This window comes from Aphelocoma coerulescens, chromosome 8 (assembly GCF_041296385.1).
Source record: "Aphelocoma coerulescens isolate FSJ_1873_10779 chromosome 8, UR_Acoe_1.0, whole genome shotgun sequence".
In the NCBI taxonomy this organism is placed as follows: domain Eukaryota; kingdom Metazoa; phylum Chordata; class Aves; order Passeriformes; family Corvidae; genus Aphelocoma; species Aphelocoma coerulescens.
In genome coordinates, this window is record NC_091022.1 from 30,947,117 (window position 1) to 30,968,003 (window position 20,887).

General features: G+C 41.3%; 1 protein-coding gene across 3 annotated transcripts; it reads left to right on the forward strand.

Annotated features, from left to right (window-relative positions):
* Positions 1 to 93: 93 nt before the first annotated feature.
* ATG4C (autophagy related 4C cysteine peptidase) lies at positions 94 to 20,321 on the forward strand. Of its 3 annotated transcripts, XM_069023578.1 has the most exons (12): positions 94 to 213; positions 461 to 552; positions 2,760 to 2,890; positions 3,687 to 3,770; positions 4,422 to 4,655; positions 7,044 to 7,374; positions 9,301 to 9,371; positions 9,942 to 10,078; positions 12,283 to 12,361; positions 13,027 to 13,103; positions 15,961 to 16,080; positions 19,127 to 20,321. In XM_069023578.1, the coding sequence occupies exons 3-12, from the start codon at positions 2,815 to 2,817 to the stop codon at positions 19,295 to 19,297; spliced, it is 1,380 nt and encodes a 459-aa protein (XP_068879679.1). In that variant the 5' UTR covers positions 94 to 213; positions 461 to 552; positions 2,760 to 2,814; the 3' UTR covers positions 19,298 to 20,321. The 3 variants fall into 3 exon arrangements, with proteins under 3 accessions (XP_068879679.1, XP_068879680.1, XP_068879681.1); XM_069023579.1 differs by lacking the exon at positions 94 to 213 and having other exon boundaries at positions 296 to 552; XM_069023580.1 differs by lacking the exons at positions 94 to 213; positions 461 to 552 and adding an exon at positions 1,686 to 2,110.
* The last annotated feature ends 566 nt before the right edge of the window (positions 20,322 to 20,887 follow it).

Sequence of the window (20,887 nt, forward strand, 5' to 3'; positions counted from 1 at the left end):
CCTCTTCCTCCCTCCCGCCTCCCCACCGCACTCCCACCGGACTACACTTCCCAGCGTGCTCCGCGCGCATCCGCAGCCCGTCCCTCTGCGCCCCAGCCGCGGCGCCCGCCGGGAGTTGTAGTTCGCGCGCCGCTGCGCCGCGGCCGGAGTCGCGCCGGGAGGCCGCGCGCTGCCCGGGTGGCCCCGGGCATGGCGGAGGCGGCTCCGTGAGGGGTGAGGGCTGAGCGGCGGGCGGGAGCGGCGGGACGGGCCCTTGGCGGCGGCGGCTCGGGTGCCGCCGCGTCCTGTGGGGCCGGGAGCCGCCGATCCCGTTCCCGCGGTGTGTGTGGGCTCCTGCTTGGTTGCGAGTCCTGCCTGGGCGAAGCGTTCCGTCCTTGCTGCAGGATTAAGGAATAATCTGGTTTTCTTTCCGAGCCGGCTTCAAAGTATCGTTTCTAATTGTCCTCGTATGTGTTTGCAGCTCCTTAAAAATGACCTCCGGCCACTGCTCGCCGTCGTTGTTCCGTGTGGGTTTCGCTGACTGTCGCCGCTGCCGCTCCGGGCTCCTTCAAGGTACAACTGAAAACCAGGGAAGTCTTAGTTAATAAGAGATAATTTATCTTACAATTATCCCATTGAGGCTTCATTCATCTTTCCCGCTGAGGTCTCACCGGCAGCTCGCGTTGCTTTTCCGCTGTTTTATGAAAACAAACGCTGGTTTTGGGGGAGTTTGGGGTGTTTTTCCATCCTTGTGAACAAACAGCCGCTTCCCGCTATTGATCCCTCTTGGGGTTTCAATTCCAGCCGTGTCCTGCTGCTCCCTGAGGGAACATCATCCTCGTGACGTGTATCTAAAGAACTTCATAAATGAGGCAACTTCGGGATAAAACCATTATATTTAGATTTGATAATTTGATATTAAAGCCCATTGGGCTCGAATCTGTATTCCCTGGGACCTTCTCCTCGTGCTGTTACATTAATTTCGGTGGAGCTCTTACTGATGCTTTCTTGCATTGATGGGAAGAACCTGCGTTTTCCTACTGAAAAAAAATATATCTGGTTTGCCTTAGCATTCTTGGAAACCCCTTCTGCATCTTTAGCATAATATCAGAGAAGAAATGTACCTGGAGAAAAGATAAATGTGCTGTGGTGACCATTGTCTTGTAAAAGAAAATGAGCTCCTTTCTCATTTACATAATTTTGTCTTCGAGCCCTTTCAGAACTGTAGAGTTTCTTTCAGTTCTAATTTTAGTCAGAGGAAGCTTTTATAAGAATTGGTTTTTAAGGCAATCAGTGGGTGTCTGTATAAATGGTTGTTGCTGATGGATCATGTTAGGAAAGGCAGGACCAAACACACCTCCTGAAGAAGTTCATCTTACCAGCTTTGCTGTCTAGAGCTGGTGAGACAGTCAGGCTTTCCTTTTTTTCCTAAAGGAAAAAGAGGGGGGAAAAGGCAGGAAGTTAAAACCCAGCTTGAAATTCTCCTTTTCTTCCTTCCCCAGCTTGACACAAGGCTAACCATAGCAGGGATGTAGACACTTATTATTTTCACCAGAAAAAAGTCAGTCTTCCCTCATGTTTGTGAATTGGCATTGCTTCTTATTCTGTCAAGAAGCAGATTTTTATGAAATAATACTAGGGAATAGTGGCAAGATGTGCTAGGGGTGGTTTGAGCAGCAGATTGCAGATCCCCAAAAAGTAGATCTGTGTGAGTACCCTCAGGCTCAGGTGATGCTGTCACCCTGACTTCTTCACCCTCTCCTTAATTACACTGTCAGTGATTAGGTTTCCTTAAAATATGTTCCCAGTGGAGAGAAGTGACACGGTTTAGTCTTTGTCCTGATTTTGATCCCAATTCAGTGGAGAATAGCACATGGAAAGGTAAATACAGTTCTAGATTCTCCTTTTAAAGAAAGGAGGCTTTCTCCTGGCCCACGTTTTTTAATTAAATGAAGAAGTTCACTGTTGCTTACATCATCAGCTGGTGCTATCAGAACTTAAGCTAAAAATGCTGTGAAGGTTTCAGTGATGTCCCACAAGAGCTGCTGTTGAAGCAGGAGCTCTTAACCTTTCACCTGCCTGTGCAAGGGTTTGGGCCACCAAATACCATCAGGAAAACTTTGTGTGTCAGGTATTTCAAGGTGAACCACTGACAGAATACACGTGGTGGAGGAATAGCAAACTTCCTGTTACAAATGGGGCAGCTGGACTGTGGAGGGGGTTCTGTCCCATTTTCCCAGATTTCTTAGGAACAGGGATAAAGGTAGTAGATATTCTTTTTGTGTTGTTACCAGTTCAGGTTGCTTTAAGGTGAAATCTGTCTTATCTTGCAGAACAGAAAAAGCCAGTAAAGATGCATTTCCTTGCTAAATTTATAAGGAGTTTTTACAAAATCAGCCTGCAGTCTGGTGGATTTTAACACAAAAAGTGGTTTTTGTTTTCAGCAGAAAAGAGCAGCATCTTTTTTATTTAGTGAGCTGCATCATACCTCTCCACCTCACGGCTGATAAAACGAGTGTGCTCATGTGCCAGCACAGGTTTTGTGCTCTAGAGCAGTTTGTGGTGCAAGGCAGAGCTGCTGGAGAACATTATCTTTTATTTAGCTTTGTGTAGTGCTTTTATTGGTGTATATTTGGAATTAAATTATTTTATTACTTATTCATGGGACACGGGATTGCTTCTCAGTGCCTGGTGGTGGAGGGTTCTGTGAGTTTATTGCTGTTTCTGGCCATGTTGGGCTTAAGTGGGGATGCTGAGTGTTTATATTTTGGTTTTTGCAGCAGCAGAACTGAAAGCCTTACAAGACAGCGATGGCTTTTCCTCTAGAATTTGAATATGGAGGCCACAGGGACAGATGAAGTAGAAAAGATCAAATCAAAGTTTATGTCTGCATGGCACAACATGAAATACAGTAAGTGGAACAGAGTGTGGTAAGATCTGTCCTCATTAAAAGGAATGGAATGTTTCTGGTTGACATGAATGGAATCATAACTAATTAATACTAAAAATGCAATATGGCCCTTGCAACAATTTTTTCTTTGATATTATAAACTAGCCCCACTAAAAAAATTCTTAGCTTTTCATTTTTTCAGATAAATCTTGCATAATTTCATTTTAAATTACTTCTTTTGGAAACAGTAAATATATTATGAGAATTACTCTAGATTTGCATAGGCTTTTAAATGGGGATAATATGGAATCATCTGCACAAAGATTTTATTTGTTTATAAATGTATTTTTATGGAAAAAAAATAGGATGGTGTGTGAATACAAGTTCTGCTGAAGAATTTACCCTTGAGTAAGATTTTCTCCACAGTTGAACAGTAATTTGTTTATGAGCAGTCACATTTTCACGTGTGCCCTTTACTAATCTGTCCTTGATTTTTCTGCTTTCCTTTTAGGACTGAGGTTGCTCAGATTTACCTCCAGGTTTCTGATAAATGTTAATTGTCATAACTGAGCTTTGGAGATGTCTGGAAAGATGAGAAGATACTTTCTTTTCTGCTTTCTTTAAGACTATCACATGATTGAAAGGAAATAGTAGCCATTGCACCTTATATAGGATTTTTTATGAGACCAAATCCCAATTTCATTACTTTGTTTTTATTCCCCTTTCAAGAGTTACCTTTGGCTTAGCCAGATGCTGTTAGCATTTCCTTTTGGAATACTTCAGTCCCAGATTTGTATTTGTTCTGCATCTGTTCTAGGTTGGGTGTTGAAAACAAAAACTTACTTCAGTAGAAACTCTCCAGTCTTTCTCCTGGGAAAATGTTACCACTTCAAAACTGAGGGTGAGTACAGAGCACTTCACTCATTCCAGTTTTCCTCAGCTGGAGCTCTGGGGAGATATTTTTAATCTTCCAGAAAGACTGGCATTAACAATTACCAAATCCATAATGTAAATATGAAAAGGTTAGAAAATACTCACATAAATGTCCACCTCTGATGCAGCCAATCCTGACCTGATCTTTTCAGATTTTACACCAAAACCGTGTGCTTTCTGTAAATATTTGTGTTGTAATTTGCACTTCATTTACCATCAGCTGGAGATTTTCTTTCTAAAAGCTCCTGATGGAAATAATGGCAATACCTGATCAGGGTCACTACACCAACACCTTCATTATCACTTTCCAGTGTGCAGTTCCTTAAGTCTCTCTCTCTATTTGACCATTCACAGTTGGGTGAATTAAGCACTTACTTGCAGGTCAGTGGTTCCACTGGCACAGTGATGTCTGCATTGCTCTTTGGATTTTTCGTTTTTTTTTTTAATCTGACACATTTCTGTTATGTTTGTCTTCCAATTTTCCTTTGTTGTATTTGAGGCAATTGTTAGGTTTTGTAAATTTGCCCTGTTTTTCTGATAGATTGTGTGTTTGTTGCTTGCTTTCTGGTAACAGAAGTGCCATAACAAATGAGAACTTAAACTGTGCTTTGCCTTGCAGAATCTGGGGAGCTCTCTACAGATGGGTCCAATTTTGATAAAATCAACACCGAGATTTCAGGGAACGTTGAGGAGTTCCGCAGAGATTTCATTTCTAGAATCTGGCTGACGTACAGAGAGGAATTCCCTCAGATCAAGGGCTCTGCTTTAACCACAGACTGTGGCTGGGGCTGCACGCTGAGAACGGGGCAGATGCTGCTGGCTCAGGGCCTGATGCTTCATTTCCTTGGGAGAGGTGAGTTACGAGAGAAGATCTCTGTGTTTGCATCAGCACAGGCGTTCTGTAGAGACCAAAGTGGCCTTTTTTATCCCAGATCTGAAGGGCCAGCTGGGTTTGGTTGTGGGCTTCTCATTACTGTTGGAATTGTCCCATTGCATCAGAGATTGAGCTGTCCTATCCTTCCATTTCTGAGAACCAAAGTGTGCCCGAGTGAACTTCTGGGGATTTTCCAGTATCCAAGTGTGATCCCTCTGCCTGGGTATTCTTACCCATGCACATGCCCAGTTCTCTTGAAATTTGATTGTTTCTTGAACTCAAGATGTAGAAGTGAGTTCCCCAGCCCATAGCTGTGGGCTATGGCAGAAGTGATGTTCTTTCATCAGTTTTAAAGTTGTCCATTATTGAATTTCTTCTGGTCTTAATATATTGAGTTCCTAGAAGGATTCTAATCTAACTTCAATACATCATGCTCTGTGTTGAAACATTCACTATGTCATTTCTTCCCTTCCCCCATGTACTTAGAGAGAAACTTCCCTTTTTTCCTTACCATTGTCTGTCTCAGTCCTCCCACAGTCACAGCCAGCTGAAGCTTTAGGAGCTGTGGGACACTCTGCTGTCACAGGCTAAGTGTCCATGTCCTGCAGAGAGGTATTTTAGGTTCTCAGAGTTAAACACCTTTTCTTTCCATCCCATTCCCAATCCCTTTCATAACAATCATCCATTGCTTGGTGTCAGAATGACCCAAGGCACAGGCCTGAAGCCGCCCGGCTGCGTTGAGAGAACACAGTGCATTGTTTCCTCAGCCATTTGTGGGATCCCAGGAATACTTCAGCAGAAGATCCTTCTGAAAGCCTGTTTTGATAACACTTTGCTCTTGCCTTGCAGCTCTGATGTAAGCTGGGAACAAAGTCCCAACCCAGCTGCACCACAAAGTCTCCATTCCCGGCAGTGTCAGGACTGAACTGTGGGATTGGCTCGCTGAATGTTCCTTTGGCTGTAGATATTTAAGTCATAAAACATTCATTATCCTTTTCAACTAACTGCAGATATCCAAAAGTGTGTAAATACTTCTGCTGAGAACACAAATCCCTTAAATATCACTTTTCTTATACATACATTTAAAAGAAATTCAAGACCTGCCCAGAAGACTCCCTGTGAGCAGGAGTGTGTAATGGCTCGTTTGGAAGTAATCCCAAACAAAATAGCCCCAGGTTTCTATCTTTAAAATCCATGGTTCCAAAGAATTCCTTGCATGTCCCCCTTGCATCCTAATTTGGAAAGTGATGGGGTGATTCCAGAGTGCTCTTGTTTCTGTGGCAATCCAAATCCACAGAAAGATGGAGTAGGGATGGTCTTTCTGGACTACTTTGCTCCTCACCTGGTCTTCTGACAGCTGGTGAATTATCTTTTGAAAAGCGCTTATGAGGTCTGGACAGCTTTGGAAACACATTTAGGTGTTTACAGGAAGTTTTTCATGGCTGTTAACTCTTTTCCCAGAGATGTTTTCATTCTGCTTTAATGGTGTTGTTTCTGTTAGGAAGCAAAACTTGCCTGAAGTTTCTAGGTGAGGTATTTACACTTCCACTGCCATGTGGAATGTTCCAGATATCGCTGAATGATGTTGTGAATGAGTTTTGATTTTAAATATGAAGTTTTATTTTGAAATGCCTGTGCTTGAGACACTGACTGAAATGTGAAGCTGAGAGTCCAGAACAGCAAGGCCTGTGAGGATGTTACACTGAGCTGGGTCTGTGTTGGGAGTACTTGCTGGAATTGTGGGAGAATTCCAGGCATCATCCCTGGGCCTGCTGAACCTCATTCTGTAGGAGGAATGCTGTGTGGGATGCATCATCCATGGGGGAAACATTCAGCTGGAAAAGCAGATTGAAGATATTGTGCTGAATGATATTTAAACAAGTTTGCCTTGTAATCTAAAAGAATTAATTACTTTAGAGAATAAAAAAATCCTGCCTGTTTCTTTGCTGATCTACTTTGCCATTTTGCCAGGGAGAAATGTTTGCTTTTACATCAGTAATTCCTCAGGTCTGCCTGTTTTTTAAATAACTGAAAAATAAGAAGAATTAAGAGCTTTTGAAACTCCTTGTTTGACACAGATAAAAGGCTTTTGGATAGTACTGAAGTGATGTTCATGTATTTAATATGTAAGAGAGCTCTAACCTGTGATCAGGTGTATCTTGTTTATTCAGCTGACTGGGATGGTCACCAGAAAATCAAAGCAAATCCTACTCTACTGGAATTCTTTGTTGACCTGTTAACAGTGACATGTAAAATACACAGTGTTGCTTTAAGGAGCATGGGGCACAAAGAGAAGTGCTTTGCTTATTACGCCATAAAGTTAATTAATATTAAGGTTAATATGGTTTTTCCCCTTTCCTGCTGCAGCCTGGGTGTGGCCAGATGCACTGGACATGGACAGCTCTGACTTGGAGTCCTGGACCAGCAACACCGTGAGGAAGCTCACGGCCTCCTTCGAGGCATCGCTCACGGCCGAGAGGGACCCCAAGATCCTGCCCCAGCCCCAGCGCGGCCCAGCGAGGAGGAGCTGGGATGTCACCGAGATGAGGAATGAAGTTTATCACAGGAAAATCATCTCCTGGTTTGGTGACTCCCCAGTGGCAGCCTTTGGGCTGCACCAGCTGATAGAATACGGGAAGAAGTCCGGGAAGATCGCGGGGGATTGGTACGGGCCCGCCGTGGTCGCACACATTTTGAGGTAAAACACCTTCAATTCTCTGTTCCTTTCCTGTGTTACATCACAGAGAAGCATTTCTGAGTGTCCTGAGATTACTTCAGCCTAATTGAGCAGCAAACTGTTCATTGTTAGCTTTGTAAAACACCCGTATCAGGAGCAATTCCAGAGCTTTTTCACAGGCAGGAAGGGAAATAGCAGCAGGTGCAAGAACTGAACGCTGAGCTTTTGTCAATCTTATTTCAAGAAAAAAGACAACATTCCTGTTTTCTTGTAGGATCCCAAGTATCTCTCCCAAACCTTTTTAAGTAGAGCTGCATTTAATGAAATGTTCTAAAAACTAACCACTCTTTCAACCTTGGAACATGCATAACATTAGAGATTTTTTTTTTTTAATACTGTAACCTGGGGGCTGTAATGTACTGATAGTGTAATGAAATGTCAGAGCTAAAATTGATGTTTTCAGCATTTCTTTGCACACATCAAATTCTTGTGAAACTGTAAATGTATGGGACTATTAATATTATAATTATATCCCAGTAAAAGTAAAGGGTCTGTGACATTCAGCATGGTTAAAAAAAAAAGTCGAAAGTCAAATTTCCCCATGCTGTGAGGCTTGATATCCAATTCTGTGAATGTTTTTGGGGTCTTTTTGTACTCTTATATGTTTATTTATTTAGTGGATTCCTGTTTACCTATAAACTGAATCACTAGTAAATCGTTTAGGCAGCAGAAGGCAAAGTTCATGCACTTATATATTTTTATATACATATATAAATAGAAGACTTTGATATTTAATGTAAATGTTACATTAATCTGAAGTGCAGCTGTACTGGAATAATCAGCTGTGCATCCATGCAGATGCAAACAGGGATGTAGGAGTTAAGCATTATTAACGTGGTTTATTCTACTTTTTTCTGATGGTGGAAGCTGTCAGAATTCTTTTTGCTTGCTTTAATAAATTCTCTATTAAATTATTTGTCTCCTAATGGGAGCAGGGGGGATTTGGTGCAGAGTTACACTCCCCACAGCCCCAGGGGTGATTTCCAGCCTGGCAGAGGTTTCCTTTCCTGCCTCTTTCTCTCTTACAGCAGCACTAACAATGTACAGCTCCCTCATAACTTCGGAATGACTGTATTAAACCATTCCTCAAAATATAGTGGGGAATAAAGGGATAGTGGCCCTTTAATGCAGGTGTGTGTTGAACTCAAAGGCAAATCCTCAATTTTGAACAGTTTCCTTTCTTTACAAATATTGCCCCTGATTGATGACCATGGTTCTGACTGTCAACATTTATTTTCTTTTTACTTTTAGGTCTGTTACTCTTAGTCTTTTGAGGAGAGTCTAATATTGTAATTATCTTTTTGAAAGTTTTGGTGAAACTTTGCAGCTTTTTATTTCCAGGTGCTAATTTGTGGCTTGTTATATGAACTAAGGTCAAATAAAGAGATCTGATGAGTTGAAAATAGTATTTTTGTCAGCAAACTTAGCCTTTATCTTCAATATACATGACAGAAAATCATTAGAAAGAAATAAAGTAGTCAATATGAATTTAATTGTAAGTTAATTTGGGATTTGGGGCCTTTTTGTGGTTTTCATTTTTTCTTCTAAATAGCCAGACATTGTCATTTTGGCTTGGGAAAAACATGGTGCCATACAGGCTGGATCTGGGTGTCCAGTGTTTAAAAACAAATAAAAAATCCCCACCCCACCACCTGCATTTACCAGGAAGGGAAGGTGTCTTGAATTAAACAAAATAACCCCTCCTCAGAAATCCCAAACAATTAAAATCAACCTGTTTGTTAAAAACCAGTAAAAACCCTTAAGAACAGGCAGAGAAATATTCTTGGGACTCTGGGTTCCTACATCTCAAAACCAAAATAATTTGTTTGTTTATTGTTAATTTTTTTAAATGAAAGCTAAGTTAAATATTTTTGTGTTTGCACTTAGAAAAGCTGTTGAAGAAGCAAGAGACCCTGAGCTGCAAGGAGTAACAGTCTATGTTGCTCAGGATTGTACAGGTAACTGTGATTTTGTAGATTTTTGCAAACATTTTAGATGCTTTTTCTGCCTTTCAGTTAGCACTTAACAATAGAGCTTTAAAGGAAAAAAAAAGTCCCTCTGAAATGGATCCACAAAATTGAGACTACGTAGACAAAGGGGTTCTTGATATGTGCAGATTGTGCATTGCTTGCTTGGTATCTTACAGTGCAATTCCAAATCAGCAAATCAATTATTGCCTCTTCTCCTTTTACATGGAGATGTTTCTGTTAGTTGGAGGCTTTCAAGTTTTAATTATTCCTTTCAGAAATTTATCTGCAGCAATAAATATTTATTGGCTTTCTCCTAACCTACCCTTTCTGCATTTCCTTGGCACTGCAGCTCAGCAGCAGCAATTCCCATCCCACAGAATGTTGCTGGGAGTGAGGAGGCAGAGCACTGGTTCTGAGTCACCTGGGTTGTGTTTTAGGAGGACAGCAAGGTTTGGAAGGGCTGCAGTTTCAGTTTGTCACGCTGTGATGCCACGTTGGAGGTGTGTCTCCAAAAACTAGAGGTTATATTTGAAATTTTAATGTTCCTGTGTCTCTCAGTCTACAGCTCAGATGTTATTGACAGACAGTGTTCTTTTATGGATTCTGGGAAAGCAGGCACAAAAGCTGTAATTATATTGGTTCCTGTGAGACTCGGTGGAGAGAGAACAAACACAGACTACTTGGAGTTTGTAAAGGTATGAAATGAGAGTTCAATCATTTTTCAAAGAGTAGCACAAGGGGATATGAAAAGCGACTTCACGAGGGTAATTCTCCCCATTAAACGTGTGGTGGGGATTTTACAGTTGAAGGTTGTAAAGTTTGACTTTACAGATTTTAAATTTCCCTATTACAAGATCAGACATAATTGCAGAGCACATGATGTCCCTTGGTAAAGCAGTGATAACTGTCCTGCTCCTCCAGCAGCCACCTGAAAAGACATTAATGCAGTGGCTCAAATTACAAATGGTAATTTAATATAGCAGGACTCTAACAGCATATGTAACTAAGGATCAGGCAGCATTTTAAAATACAAATACACTCCTTCCCTTACTCTGTTCCTTATTTTCTTAAATAAGAAAATGGTTCAAATGGTTTAAAGTTGTTGCTTGTCTGTTCTTCCCATTTTCTTTTGTCTATTTGTTCCCATGCAATTATTTGATACCTTTAGTCATTACTTAATTGTTTTTTCCCTGCCTGGATGAATGTTTCTGAGGACAGTGATGCAGGAGTAGCAAGCAGTTATCCCATATAAAAATGAGCTGGAAAAAAGGAAAACTCAAGGAGAAAGCAGAGGGGGGAAGGTCTGTGCTGTGGTTTTTTCAGCAGAGGTTCTGCAGACACCTGAGGATGTGCTGTAATCCTGCCTCTCGCTCCTCTTAGGGAAGAGCTTCTTCTCTTAGCCCTGCTGCTTTTATTTCATTTTCCATGCTCCTCTTTATCTGTCTTTAAAGTTTGGGTTCATTTTTAGTTACCCCAGTGCAGTAGCGTGAACCAAAGCTGAGAGTCTGTAACATGACTTATTTTTGTGGCTGGCTGTTCACTGCAACATTTCAGGAAAACATTTTGATTTTCACTGGCATGGGGAGACAGACTGGTGAAGGCTTTTAAGTGATGGACTTAAATTGTTCTTCTTCCCTGATTATTTTCCTTGTATTTTCAGACAGTTGGTTTGGGAAAGTTTTAGTTTTCAGCTGGCTCCACTGTGTGATTCCTGCTGCTCCCTTCCCAGGGCTGTTCCTGCCCTTTGCAGCCTGATGGAGGCTGTGATAAGAGGGCTTTCAATTGCCTGAATCAGTCACTCCAGTGTCTGCCTGACTGTTCTCAAGAAGTGACCACATTTCTTGGAGTCTGGCTTTAAGTTAAAAATGCAGATTTTAGAATGTAGCACAAGAGGTAATTTCTACAAAGGATTTTATATTTATGGGTGAAAATTGATAAATTTTTTATAATTCACTTTTACAAGAAGCTTGCCATAGATTAAACAGTTATCCATTACTCTGAGGAGCTTTGCTCCCTCTCTGTTCTGCCCTCCTTGGCTCTTGGAGCCTTTGCCTCTGATCTGCCTGAATGTTCTGTGATGTTCAGAGCATTTTCTAAGGAAACCTCCTCGTTTGTATTTAAAATAAGTTTTCTAAGGAAACCTTCTCATTTGTATTTTAAATGAGCATCTCTTCCTTAACCTGTATAAACCTTGCTGGATTTGACTTTGTAGCATCTCAGGGGAGGTTTTTGAGTGACTTTATCCTTATCTAAGCAGGGAAAATTTTATCTTGAGAAGCCTTGGTATTAGTAGTATGACAATATCAATCATTTTGTTGAGAGAAAAGTTCCCTACTTACACTTAGTAATGTCCCTTTCCCAGAAGTTCTGCCTTCAGATGGTTCTGGTTCCTCTGCCCTCCCAGGCAGCCTCCAGGGAGATTTATGGGGCCTGTCAGTTGTGTGTCTCTCCTCCCTGGATTTGGGGCAACTCTTTTTAGAGCTGGACCTTGTAATTTGTCGTACTTCAACTGGCATTTCTCCCCAAGATGTAGAAGCTGATGCTCTGGCCAGACTTCTCCATTTGAGTGCAAAAAGAAGAGAGTCCCCAAGGGCACAGAATGTAAATGTGTGTGGAGGCTGGAAATCTCAATACTTTGGTATATTTGGGCTGTGGGACTGGTGCTCAATTTGTGGAGTGATGTTTTGCCTCCTCCCCAAAAACGTGTGGGTATCTCATGGGAAGGGAGGACTTTCTCTGGAATAGCTGCTGGTGTGGGTTCACTTTGGTCAAGCCCCAGGAAGTCATGGAGTCAGTCTTTAAAAAAAAACCAAAGCCATTTGCCTAAAAGAGCAAATATATTAATTCAGTTTAATACTTTGGTTAACGCTGTCCTAATGATTTCCTGTTCTTGTTTCAGGGAATTCTAAGCCTGGAGTACTGTGTGGGCATTATTGGTGGCAAACCCAAGCAGTCCTATTACTTTGCTGGATTCCAAGGTTAGTATTTTAATGTGTTATGTCTCCTCAATATTTTTTTCCCTCAGAGTTAGGAAGTTAATATCGAAGCAGTGGGAAATAGCGTGATTAAAATAGCAAAATGAGTACCTTATTAATTCATCACATCTCCCCAAGTCCAGCCATTTGTCATTTACCCCACGGAGTAATTGGATTCTGTAAAATGTACATTTAATTTCCCTTGTTGCATAAACAAGGCATAATTTATCTGTTTCACCAAACTTGAGGAGCGTTTGCTGTTCCTGCCTGGCAGTTCTTATTTAGGTATTTACTCTCTCCTGCTTTAAGTGGTGTTAGTTGATGCCTAAATGACAAGCAATATATTCTTGCTGTCAGGATGAAGCAGGGCGATACATTTTTCATATGCAAACTCCAGAATATAATTGTGTGTTTGTAAAAGTAATTTTATCACCAAAAATTAAATGACAGTTTCATCACTTTATAAAAATTCTGCTTATACAAGCATATTTGATTATGCAAAAGTTAATCTGTCCTGCAAAAACCTGTGCTTCAGTCAATGAGTATCAGCCTGGCAAGCAGTTACTCACTGGCTTTTTTTCCAGCTGTTCTGCATAGAAATTGGATTGTAAGCAGTGTAATAATAAGGTGTTTTTTTGAATTACTTGTCTTCTGTTTTGTCCTTGCAGATGACAGTTTGATTTACATGGATCCTCATTACTGCCAATCTTTTGTAGATGTCAGCATAAAGGATTTCCCTCTTGAGGTACTATGGATATAGACCTGGCACTGTTTTCTTCCCATATGAATCAAACACTAATTATTTAGAGATGTTCTAGCTAGCTGCAGCTTTATGGTTTTACAGTTACATGTTATTTATCAATGTCCTGCCCTTCTTTATAGGCCTATAATCAACAAAAATGACCAGAGGTTAAATTTCAATATGGGGGTTTAATTTTTACTTCATTAATCTTCATCTGTTTTCTTTTTAATGATCATAAAATCTCCAGAATAGATGATCACTTTATTTAAGTAATTTTCCATCAAAGAAAATAGATGATATTTGTAGATCTTAAACCTGTTTGGAATTGGGGTTGATAAGTTTGTCTTTTTGGTCATTTAATTTTTTTTTTTAATTCAAATTGTAACCAACATCAGGGAGAGAATTCCTGTTGTATTCAATAGTAGGAGCCTGGAAATACGTGGAGCTAAAGGAGAATAGATGGAGCTAAAGGAGCTGATTAGAGAACTCAGTTTACAGATACCCTGGGAAAACATTATCAGCTGCAAGGAAGTGCTCAGTGGCCTCAGTACTCACAGTCACATCCTCAGGGCCACCCACAAAAACTCACCTTGGTCTTGTGCCCAGCTTCCACAGGAACTTCCAGCAGCTCTTGGTTCAGTAGGAATAGCCTGGGGGTGCTTCAGGAAAGAGCTGGAGCAAAATACCATCAAATAGTGTTTAGGAAAACTACTTATATAAATATCTATATACACATATACCATCTCAAAGGACCTACACAGGGCTGATGTCAAGTCCTTCAAGCAAACCTTTCCTATTTTTCATTATTTAACAAAATGCTTGAATTAGCATATTACATAACACAGAAGTGGAAGATTCTCTAGGAAATGACAGGGTTCTGAATGAAGCAAACATCCTACCCAGGCAGTTTGGTTGTATTTAGAGATGCCTTTAGGTTTGCCCCGTTGAGATATTTGAAGGAAGAGTTGGTGAGTGCCAACTCTGCCTGGGATGATTACCCAGATCCTTCCCCTTTATCCTAATAACTGTGTTTTGCTCCAGTGCCTCTGAAGATTTTACAGTTTGGGAAAAACCAGACAAAAGGTGGGAAGAGCACAAAGCAGCAGAGCTGAAGTGACTTCCTGAAGGTCCTGCCGTGGTGCAGTGGCCAAGCTACAAAAAATACACATCTTTTTGGGTTCTGTTCCTATGACTCAGCCTCCAAATTGTGCTGCAGACTGGCATTAATCTGAATTTCCAAATAATCCCAAGGTTTTAAGCTGTGTTTGGAAGGTATGCAAGCTGCCAGCTTGGCTTGATCGCATCCTAATGCTTTCCTGCAGACGGAAAATAGATTGCAATTTAATGCTTGGTGCATTTAATAGTATTATATCTTTGTCCAGAAATGTCAAAAGTAAACAGAAATTGCTTTCTTAGTGTGGATAGTTGCTTGTTAGATTTATCTGTGGGGAGTATTTTCAAAATTGACAAATTGTCCAGAATAAGCTGGAAATCAATCCACTCTGTATTGGCTTCCAGCATCCATTTGTTTGGAGGAGTGGGAAAAAAAAAATCCTCCCCACTTCTCTCTCTTTGTTGTGCAGTGATTTGTGCAGCATTAAACCTCCTGCCCTGCCCGTGCAGCACGACTGGAGGGACAGGGTTGGTGCTGGAATGGGATGTGGAAGGCAGGGTTTGATTTATGCATTTGATGACTCAGGAATTAATATTAAAAATACAATTGCTGTTTATGAAATAGGAACAGTGAGGAGAAAAAGCAGTGACTGAAATGAATCTAGCAGGAATAGCCCTAATCATCTTTGCAGATATTTTTTAGCAGAGGTTTTACAGAAATACCTCTCAGGTTTGTAATCACCAGGAAAGAACAATGTATTTTATTCTGTAAAACTGCTGCAGGGATGGTTACACTCGGATTTGGGAACCAGTGCTGTCTTCTGTGGGTTGATTTTTGTGATTGGCAAAAAAAGGGATTTAATAGAGGGAGGATGATGGGTCATCCTCTGCATTAGAGGCAGAATAGAGGGGACCGGCTCCCTTTGAGAGCAAGTGAGGAAATAATTGCACTTACTGGACAATGAGCTTCACCAAAACTGCAGTTCCTGTAATAAATAACCACAGAATCGGGGTAGATGGGATATACTTATTTTTCCTCTGATAAACTGAGTGAGGAGCGTGGGGAAGGGGGTTTTGTGTTTGTTTTCTCTTACAGCAGGGCTGCTGAAAGTATCAGTTCACAGCACTGTTGGGGCATCATCTGTCAGGGAAAGAGATTTCACGTTAGGAAAAACCCATTTGTAAAGCAGGGCATGTTTGGTTTTCCCCTACTTGTGAATCACTGTAATATGGTTTTGCTTTTGTGTGTTTTGTGGGTTTTTGAACCCATTTCATTTACTGAAGGAAAATGCATGAGGTTGGTTTATTCCATTATGTCTCTTTTATAGAGGCTGGGGGAGGGAAGGGGCACTGGGCAGTGGTAGTAAAGCAGTAAGATAGTGCAAAAGCTGTTACAAATTCAATTTGCAGAAGAGCATTCACCTTCTCTGCCTTGGGAATATTCATAAAGTATTGCTGGGAGCAGCAGAGCTTTGACAGATTCCAAACTAACCTGGTGGTGTGGGGAAGTTTGGGGAATGCAGCCTCAACAGCAGGAGATTTTACACGGCTGGGGAAGGGTGGAATCACTTGAATATTTGGAGGAGTGGGAGAAATGCCTTCCAAAGTGTGTGCTGGGGTTTAATTCAGGTGATGCAGGGGATTGGATGTTTTAAAGCTGTTGGTGGGGACAGAAGTAAATGCATGGATCTGTGCCATGCCCGACCGTAACCGTGTGTTTCATGTTTTTTAATCGGGAAACTTGCAGTCATTCCACTGTCCTTCTCCCAAAAAGATGTCATTCAAAAAAATGGATCCGAGCTGCACAATAGGATTTTACTGTAGGACTGTGCAGGACTTTGAGAAGGCTTCTGAAGAAATCACCAAGGTAGGTGCTGGAGTTCCCAAATCCCTCTGTCAGCCAGAACAGGGGGGTGTGGGGAGAGGAAGAGAGTCAGCCTCGCCCTTCTAAGCAGACATAATTCTTTTTGTGGCATTTATGACTGCTTTTACCATTGTCGGAAATGCAGATTGTTGTTAATTCCATCCTTTTTTCCCCTGTGTAAGGCCGAGCCGGGGCTGTGCTGTGCTGCGGGAGGTGTCCGGCAGAGCGGGATGCGGGGCTGGCGCCGGGCGGGCCCACGAGGTGGCACTCGTGAAGTGGGAATGTCCCTGGCAGCCCGGCGAGCTGGGCTGCCCCGGCCCGGGGGGATGCTGGGGAGCAGCCCGGCCCTGGGCAGGGATTGGGGCTGGAAGGGAAGTGTTGGAGCAAACCCAAATTGGTCATTATTTCTCCTTAGCACAAGTGGCTTTTTCTGGTGGGAAGTGCAGGGCTCTGGTTTGAGCTCCACGGAGCAGGTGCCACCCAGCAAATCTGTCTGACCCCAACCTTCCCCTGGAAAAACTCTGCTCTGCCTTCATTTAGGTCCAGTTGGAATCAAGTTTTGTTCTCCTTGGTTATTCCAGTGTGTGAGGATATGAAATGCAGCATCATCAATGTGTCCTTTGAGCTGCTCTGTGTTTGGTGGGTTCAAAAAACACTCTGTGAAAAGGATGCAGCAGCAGCAGATGGGCACAATGTAAATATTCCAACCATAGCAGTTACCACAGCAGCACAAGGAATTAATGTTTGTCCAGCATTTGGAATGTCCTGATAAGTGGTATTAGAACTACAGCCAAAGAAGCATTTTTTAAAACTTAATACTGTTTATAATAAATAGATACGGATTGATGCTGAAGTTGTTTTTTTGACTCTTACCCAGAGAAGTGTAAAATAGATTTAAAGAAGTTCCTAAGCAGCAGATCCATGGAAAGTTTAAATAGTGACGTTTCTGTTCTTCCTTGTTTTCCTATTCTGTCACATAGAAGAAAGAATGTAATAACGTAATATAAACAAATCTCATTACAAAATTGGTTCCTGTGGAAGTTTTCTTTTTCCTATTTCCTTATTTCTCTTCTTTCAAGTTTGGGATTAAGTGCAGTTTTTTCCTGAACACAATTTGTGAACATACTCTTAGCTGATCCAAGTTTTGGAGTTATTATCCTGGTGCTTTAGATAGGAGCTCTTTAATACTAGTGACATTATTTGATATAAATACAGTTCAGGCAGTGTCAGTTTGAAAGCAGAGGAAAGTTTGGATAGAGGTACAATGTCAGAAACATTCTATCAATTGATCTTTCAATCTTTCCTTCACTTCCTTTGTGTTTCCCTCCTCTTCCATTATTTTTCCCTTTGTTTGCAATTCTAGTGTGGTAACTCCTGAACTATAAAGCTCAGTGTATTCCCAATGCGCCCTGCGGAGGCTGGACTAAAAAATCCAGGTTCTCATTGCTTTTTTGGGTAATAAGAGGTGAAAGAAAATATTTAGCTTACTTGAGGATAAACCTTATGGGCCTTACATGTTTAGAGAGAGAGAAATCAGGGCATCAGAATTGAGGCCCAAGTGGAGTGATGGGTGAAACTCCCTCCAAACCACAGTCAGGCTCCCCTCTGGGAATTGTTTCCCTATCCAAACCCATGCCAGAAAATAAATAATCCCTTGGGATTGTTACAGAGCTGCATTTGCCTGTTTGTGGCCCAAAGGTAACAGAAATGAGAGAAGAACTGGACCTGAGGGGGGGTTGAACATGGATTCAGTTCAGCACAAAGAATTCCTGTTGCAGTGGCAGCAGTGACACTCTAACATGGAAATACTGAAAATATTGACCTTTATCAATAAACTCCTTTAGCCATCACTGTAATGGTGTCTCGAGGAAAACTGCAAATTGTTCAGAATTTCAGATTATCTGTGGTCACTGTTGGGGTGTGGCTTGGTGAGAGTTACACAAATCTGGACCAGGTTCCCCTGGACTTTGTTAAGGCATTTCCTTGCCCAGTTCCTGTGTTTAGGGTTTCCTCACCTCCCTCAATGCATGGAAGGAGATGTTGTGGAGAAGGAAGTTTCAGTAAAGCTGAACACACACAAGGCAATGGAATCCCAGGATTTTACTGGGATTGATTTATTTCTTTCTTATTTTTTTAAATGCCCCCTCAACTCCTAACTGTCTTTTTTGAAATACTTCTTACTGTTTAAAGATCTGTTTAGGGCTTTTTTACTGTTTGAGACTGATTGTTCTCCCGAACTCGTGTTCAGTGATTTTTAGTTCTGCATGGTGTGTATCTCTAGCCTGATGTAGTTCTGCATGTCACTGCAACAGTGCACTGGTTTTTTCCAAGCAAGTAAGAAAAAGTAAAACAAAATAAAAAATAGATCAGTGGAAAAAACACCCTGAAAGGTCTTTCAGTATTTGGTGGGGTTTTATCTGCTGTTAAAGGTGTTTTGCTGATCTGTTTCTGTATTTATCATTCCCCACCATCCTCTTTTTCTCATGCTCAGTTTTCTTATTGATAAATAGATTTATAAGTAGATTTTGGGCACCCTGGTTCCCTGTGACTGTCACCAATCTGGTTTGAGCCACGTGCTCCTGACTGCCTTATTTACATTGATGATTGAGTTTTAACTTGTAATAAAACACTGATTTTTGCATGTGCTGATTCTACAACAAAAATCCCTCCCCAGGATGCTCAGTTGCTGCAGAATTCATACCTGTGCTTGAGGAGACCCTTATGGCTATTAATTATTTTGTAGAGGTTTTTATCTTCTGTCTTTTATCCTTTTATCTTTGTTGCACTGAGTCTAACAGCACATACAGGTGATCTGTGTGGGACAGAAACAGGGATAGGCATGAAATTAGCAGCTACCTGAGAAAGGGAAGTAAATATCTAAGAGGAGGAGGAGATGTTTGGATTGTGCAGTGCTTTGGTTTTAATGAGATAATAAAGATAAACAATGCACTTTTTACTTGGCAGTTATCATCAGGTGAATATATCAGTGCCTTGCTGTATTTTTTCATTTCCAATTAATGTTTCATCTGATTTGTGTTTTACATTGTAGATGCTGAAATCTTCATCCAAGGAGAAGTATCCCCTGTTTACTTTTGTCAAGGGTCATTCTAGAGACTATGACTTTGCTTCCAGTCCACTCCATGAAGAAAATGACCTATTCTCCGAGGATGAAAAGAAAAGACTAAAGAGATTTAGTACAGAGGAGTTTGTCTTGCTTTGAGGACATTTTACACAAGAGCATCGGCAGCTGTCCAGGACAACACTTGCCTTTTAAATATAAAAAATGTACCTGAATTCCTCCCCCAAAAGGCAAGCCTGTACTGAAATGGGTCTATTTTCATAAAGATGATAATGTTTTATATGTTAAAAGTCCTTAAGATGTCAGTTACTACTGTATGTACTAATTATTTTTGCTCACTGCTGGCTGGAGGAGTGTCCGTGCCGTCGTGGTAGCGAAGGGAGCGGCTTTGCTCAGAGCCAGGTGTGCCTGCAATGCCTGGCCAGTCCCTAAATCCCACCCTGTGCCCTCCTGTCCTGCCATTCCAGGCCACCTCCTGAGCAGGGCTGCCAGGGATGCACATCCAGAGGTGTGGAGATCCCGTTTTTCCTGTCTGCAGCACAGCTGGAGTTGTTCGTGTGGGAAGGGCAGAAGTCTCAGCTGTGTGGCCCCAGCAGAAGTTCTGCTGCCATCCTGCCACACATCCCGAGCAGCTCCCTGCTGGAAAGGTGAGGTTGATGGATCAGGAGTCAGTGTCACTTGCAATCCTGCCATAATTATATAGGCTGAATTGTGAGTTAAGGTACTCTTTAGCAGTATGACTTTCTAATGGTTTCTCATTAAGCTTGCTTTGGAGCCTTAATATGAGGAGTGAAGATAAAGTATTACCTTTCCCTACAATTTTTAAAGGTTATACTATTAATATTAACTGCAACCAATCAAAGCAGCTGGAGACAATTATTAGAAGAGAGCAGTGTTTGTTTCCTGTTTCAACTACCATAATGGTGAGGCTTCTCCTGCCAGAGCAGCTTTTAAATCAAAGCAAAGGGGGGTGAATGTGGAAAATTCTGGGCTGTGATGATTTTTTGTTTTGATACGTGTTGTTACTGTACAAATGATTACTTGATGGTGTGTGTTCTCAGATTGCAAACAAATGTACAGAAATAGTTTCATGTTTTAACAAAGTAAATGCAATATTTAAAAACCATATTAACGCTGCTTGGGAAATAAAAGAGGTGTGAAAACACGAAGTGCATGTGCCTTTTATATTAATATTAGATCCTCTAAGAGTGAATATAATCCTGCATCTAAAACAATATTGTAAGGTGTGAATACTCTGTTTATTTGCAATAAAGGCAGATTTTATTGTTGTGTTGTAAACCAAATGTTACCTGTTCTAAGTGCTGCTCAGGCACAGAGGCACAAGTGTTGCTGATGCAAATAATAAGCATCATGTTTGTTCATTAAAGCACCTTTTGCCTTTTATGAGCAAGAAGTGACTAATGGATAGATTTCAGGCAGAACTAGACCAGGTTTGTGTCTGTGTCAGGGTTGGAGAGTGCATTTGCATGTGTTAATTAATATTCCAAAAAGCCGAAATATTCATTTGTTTTCAAGAAAAAAAACCCCACACATTATTTGTCTGAATTAGTAACCTGTGGACTGCTGCATCCTGCTAATATTGGGCATAATACGACTCTTTACTAACAGGTGTGTGAGGATGTTTGGCTTGATCTTCATATTTTTCATTAATAGCCCAGAAGAGGGAGTAAACAACATAGTTATGGAATTTAGATGTCAAAATGAGGAGAA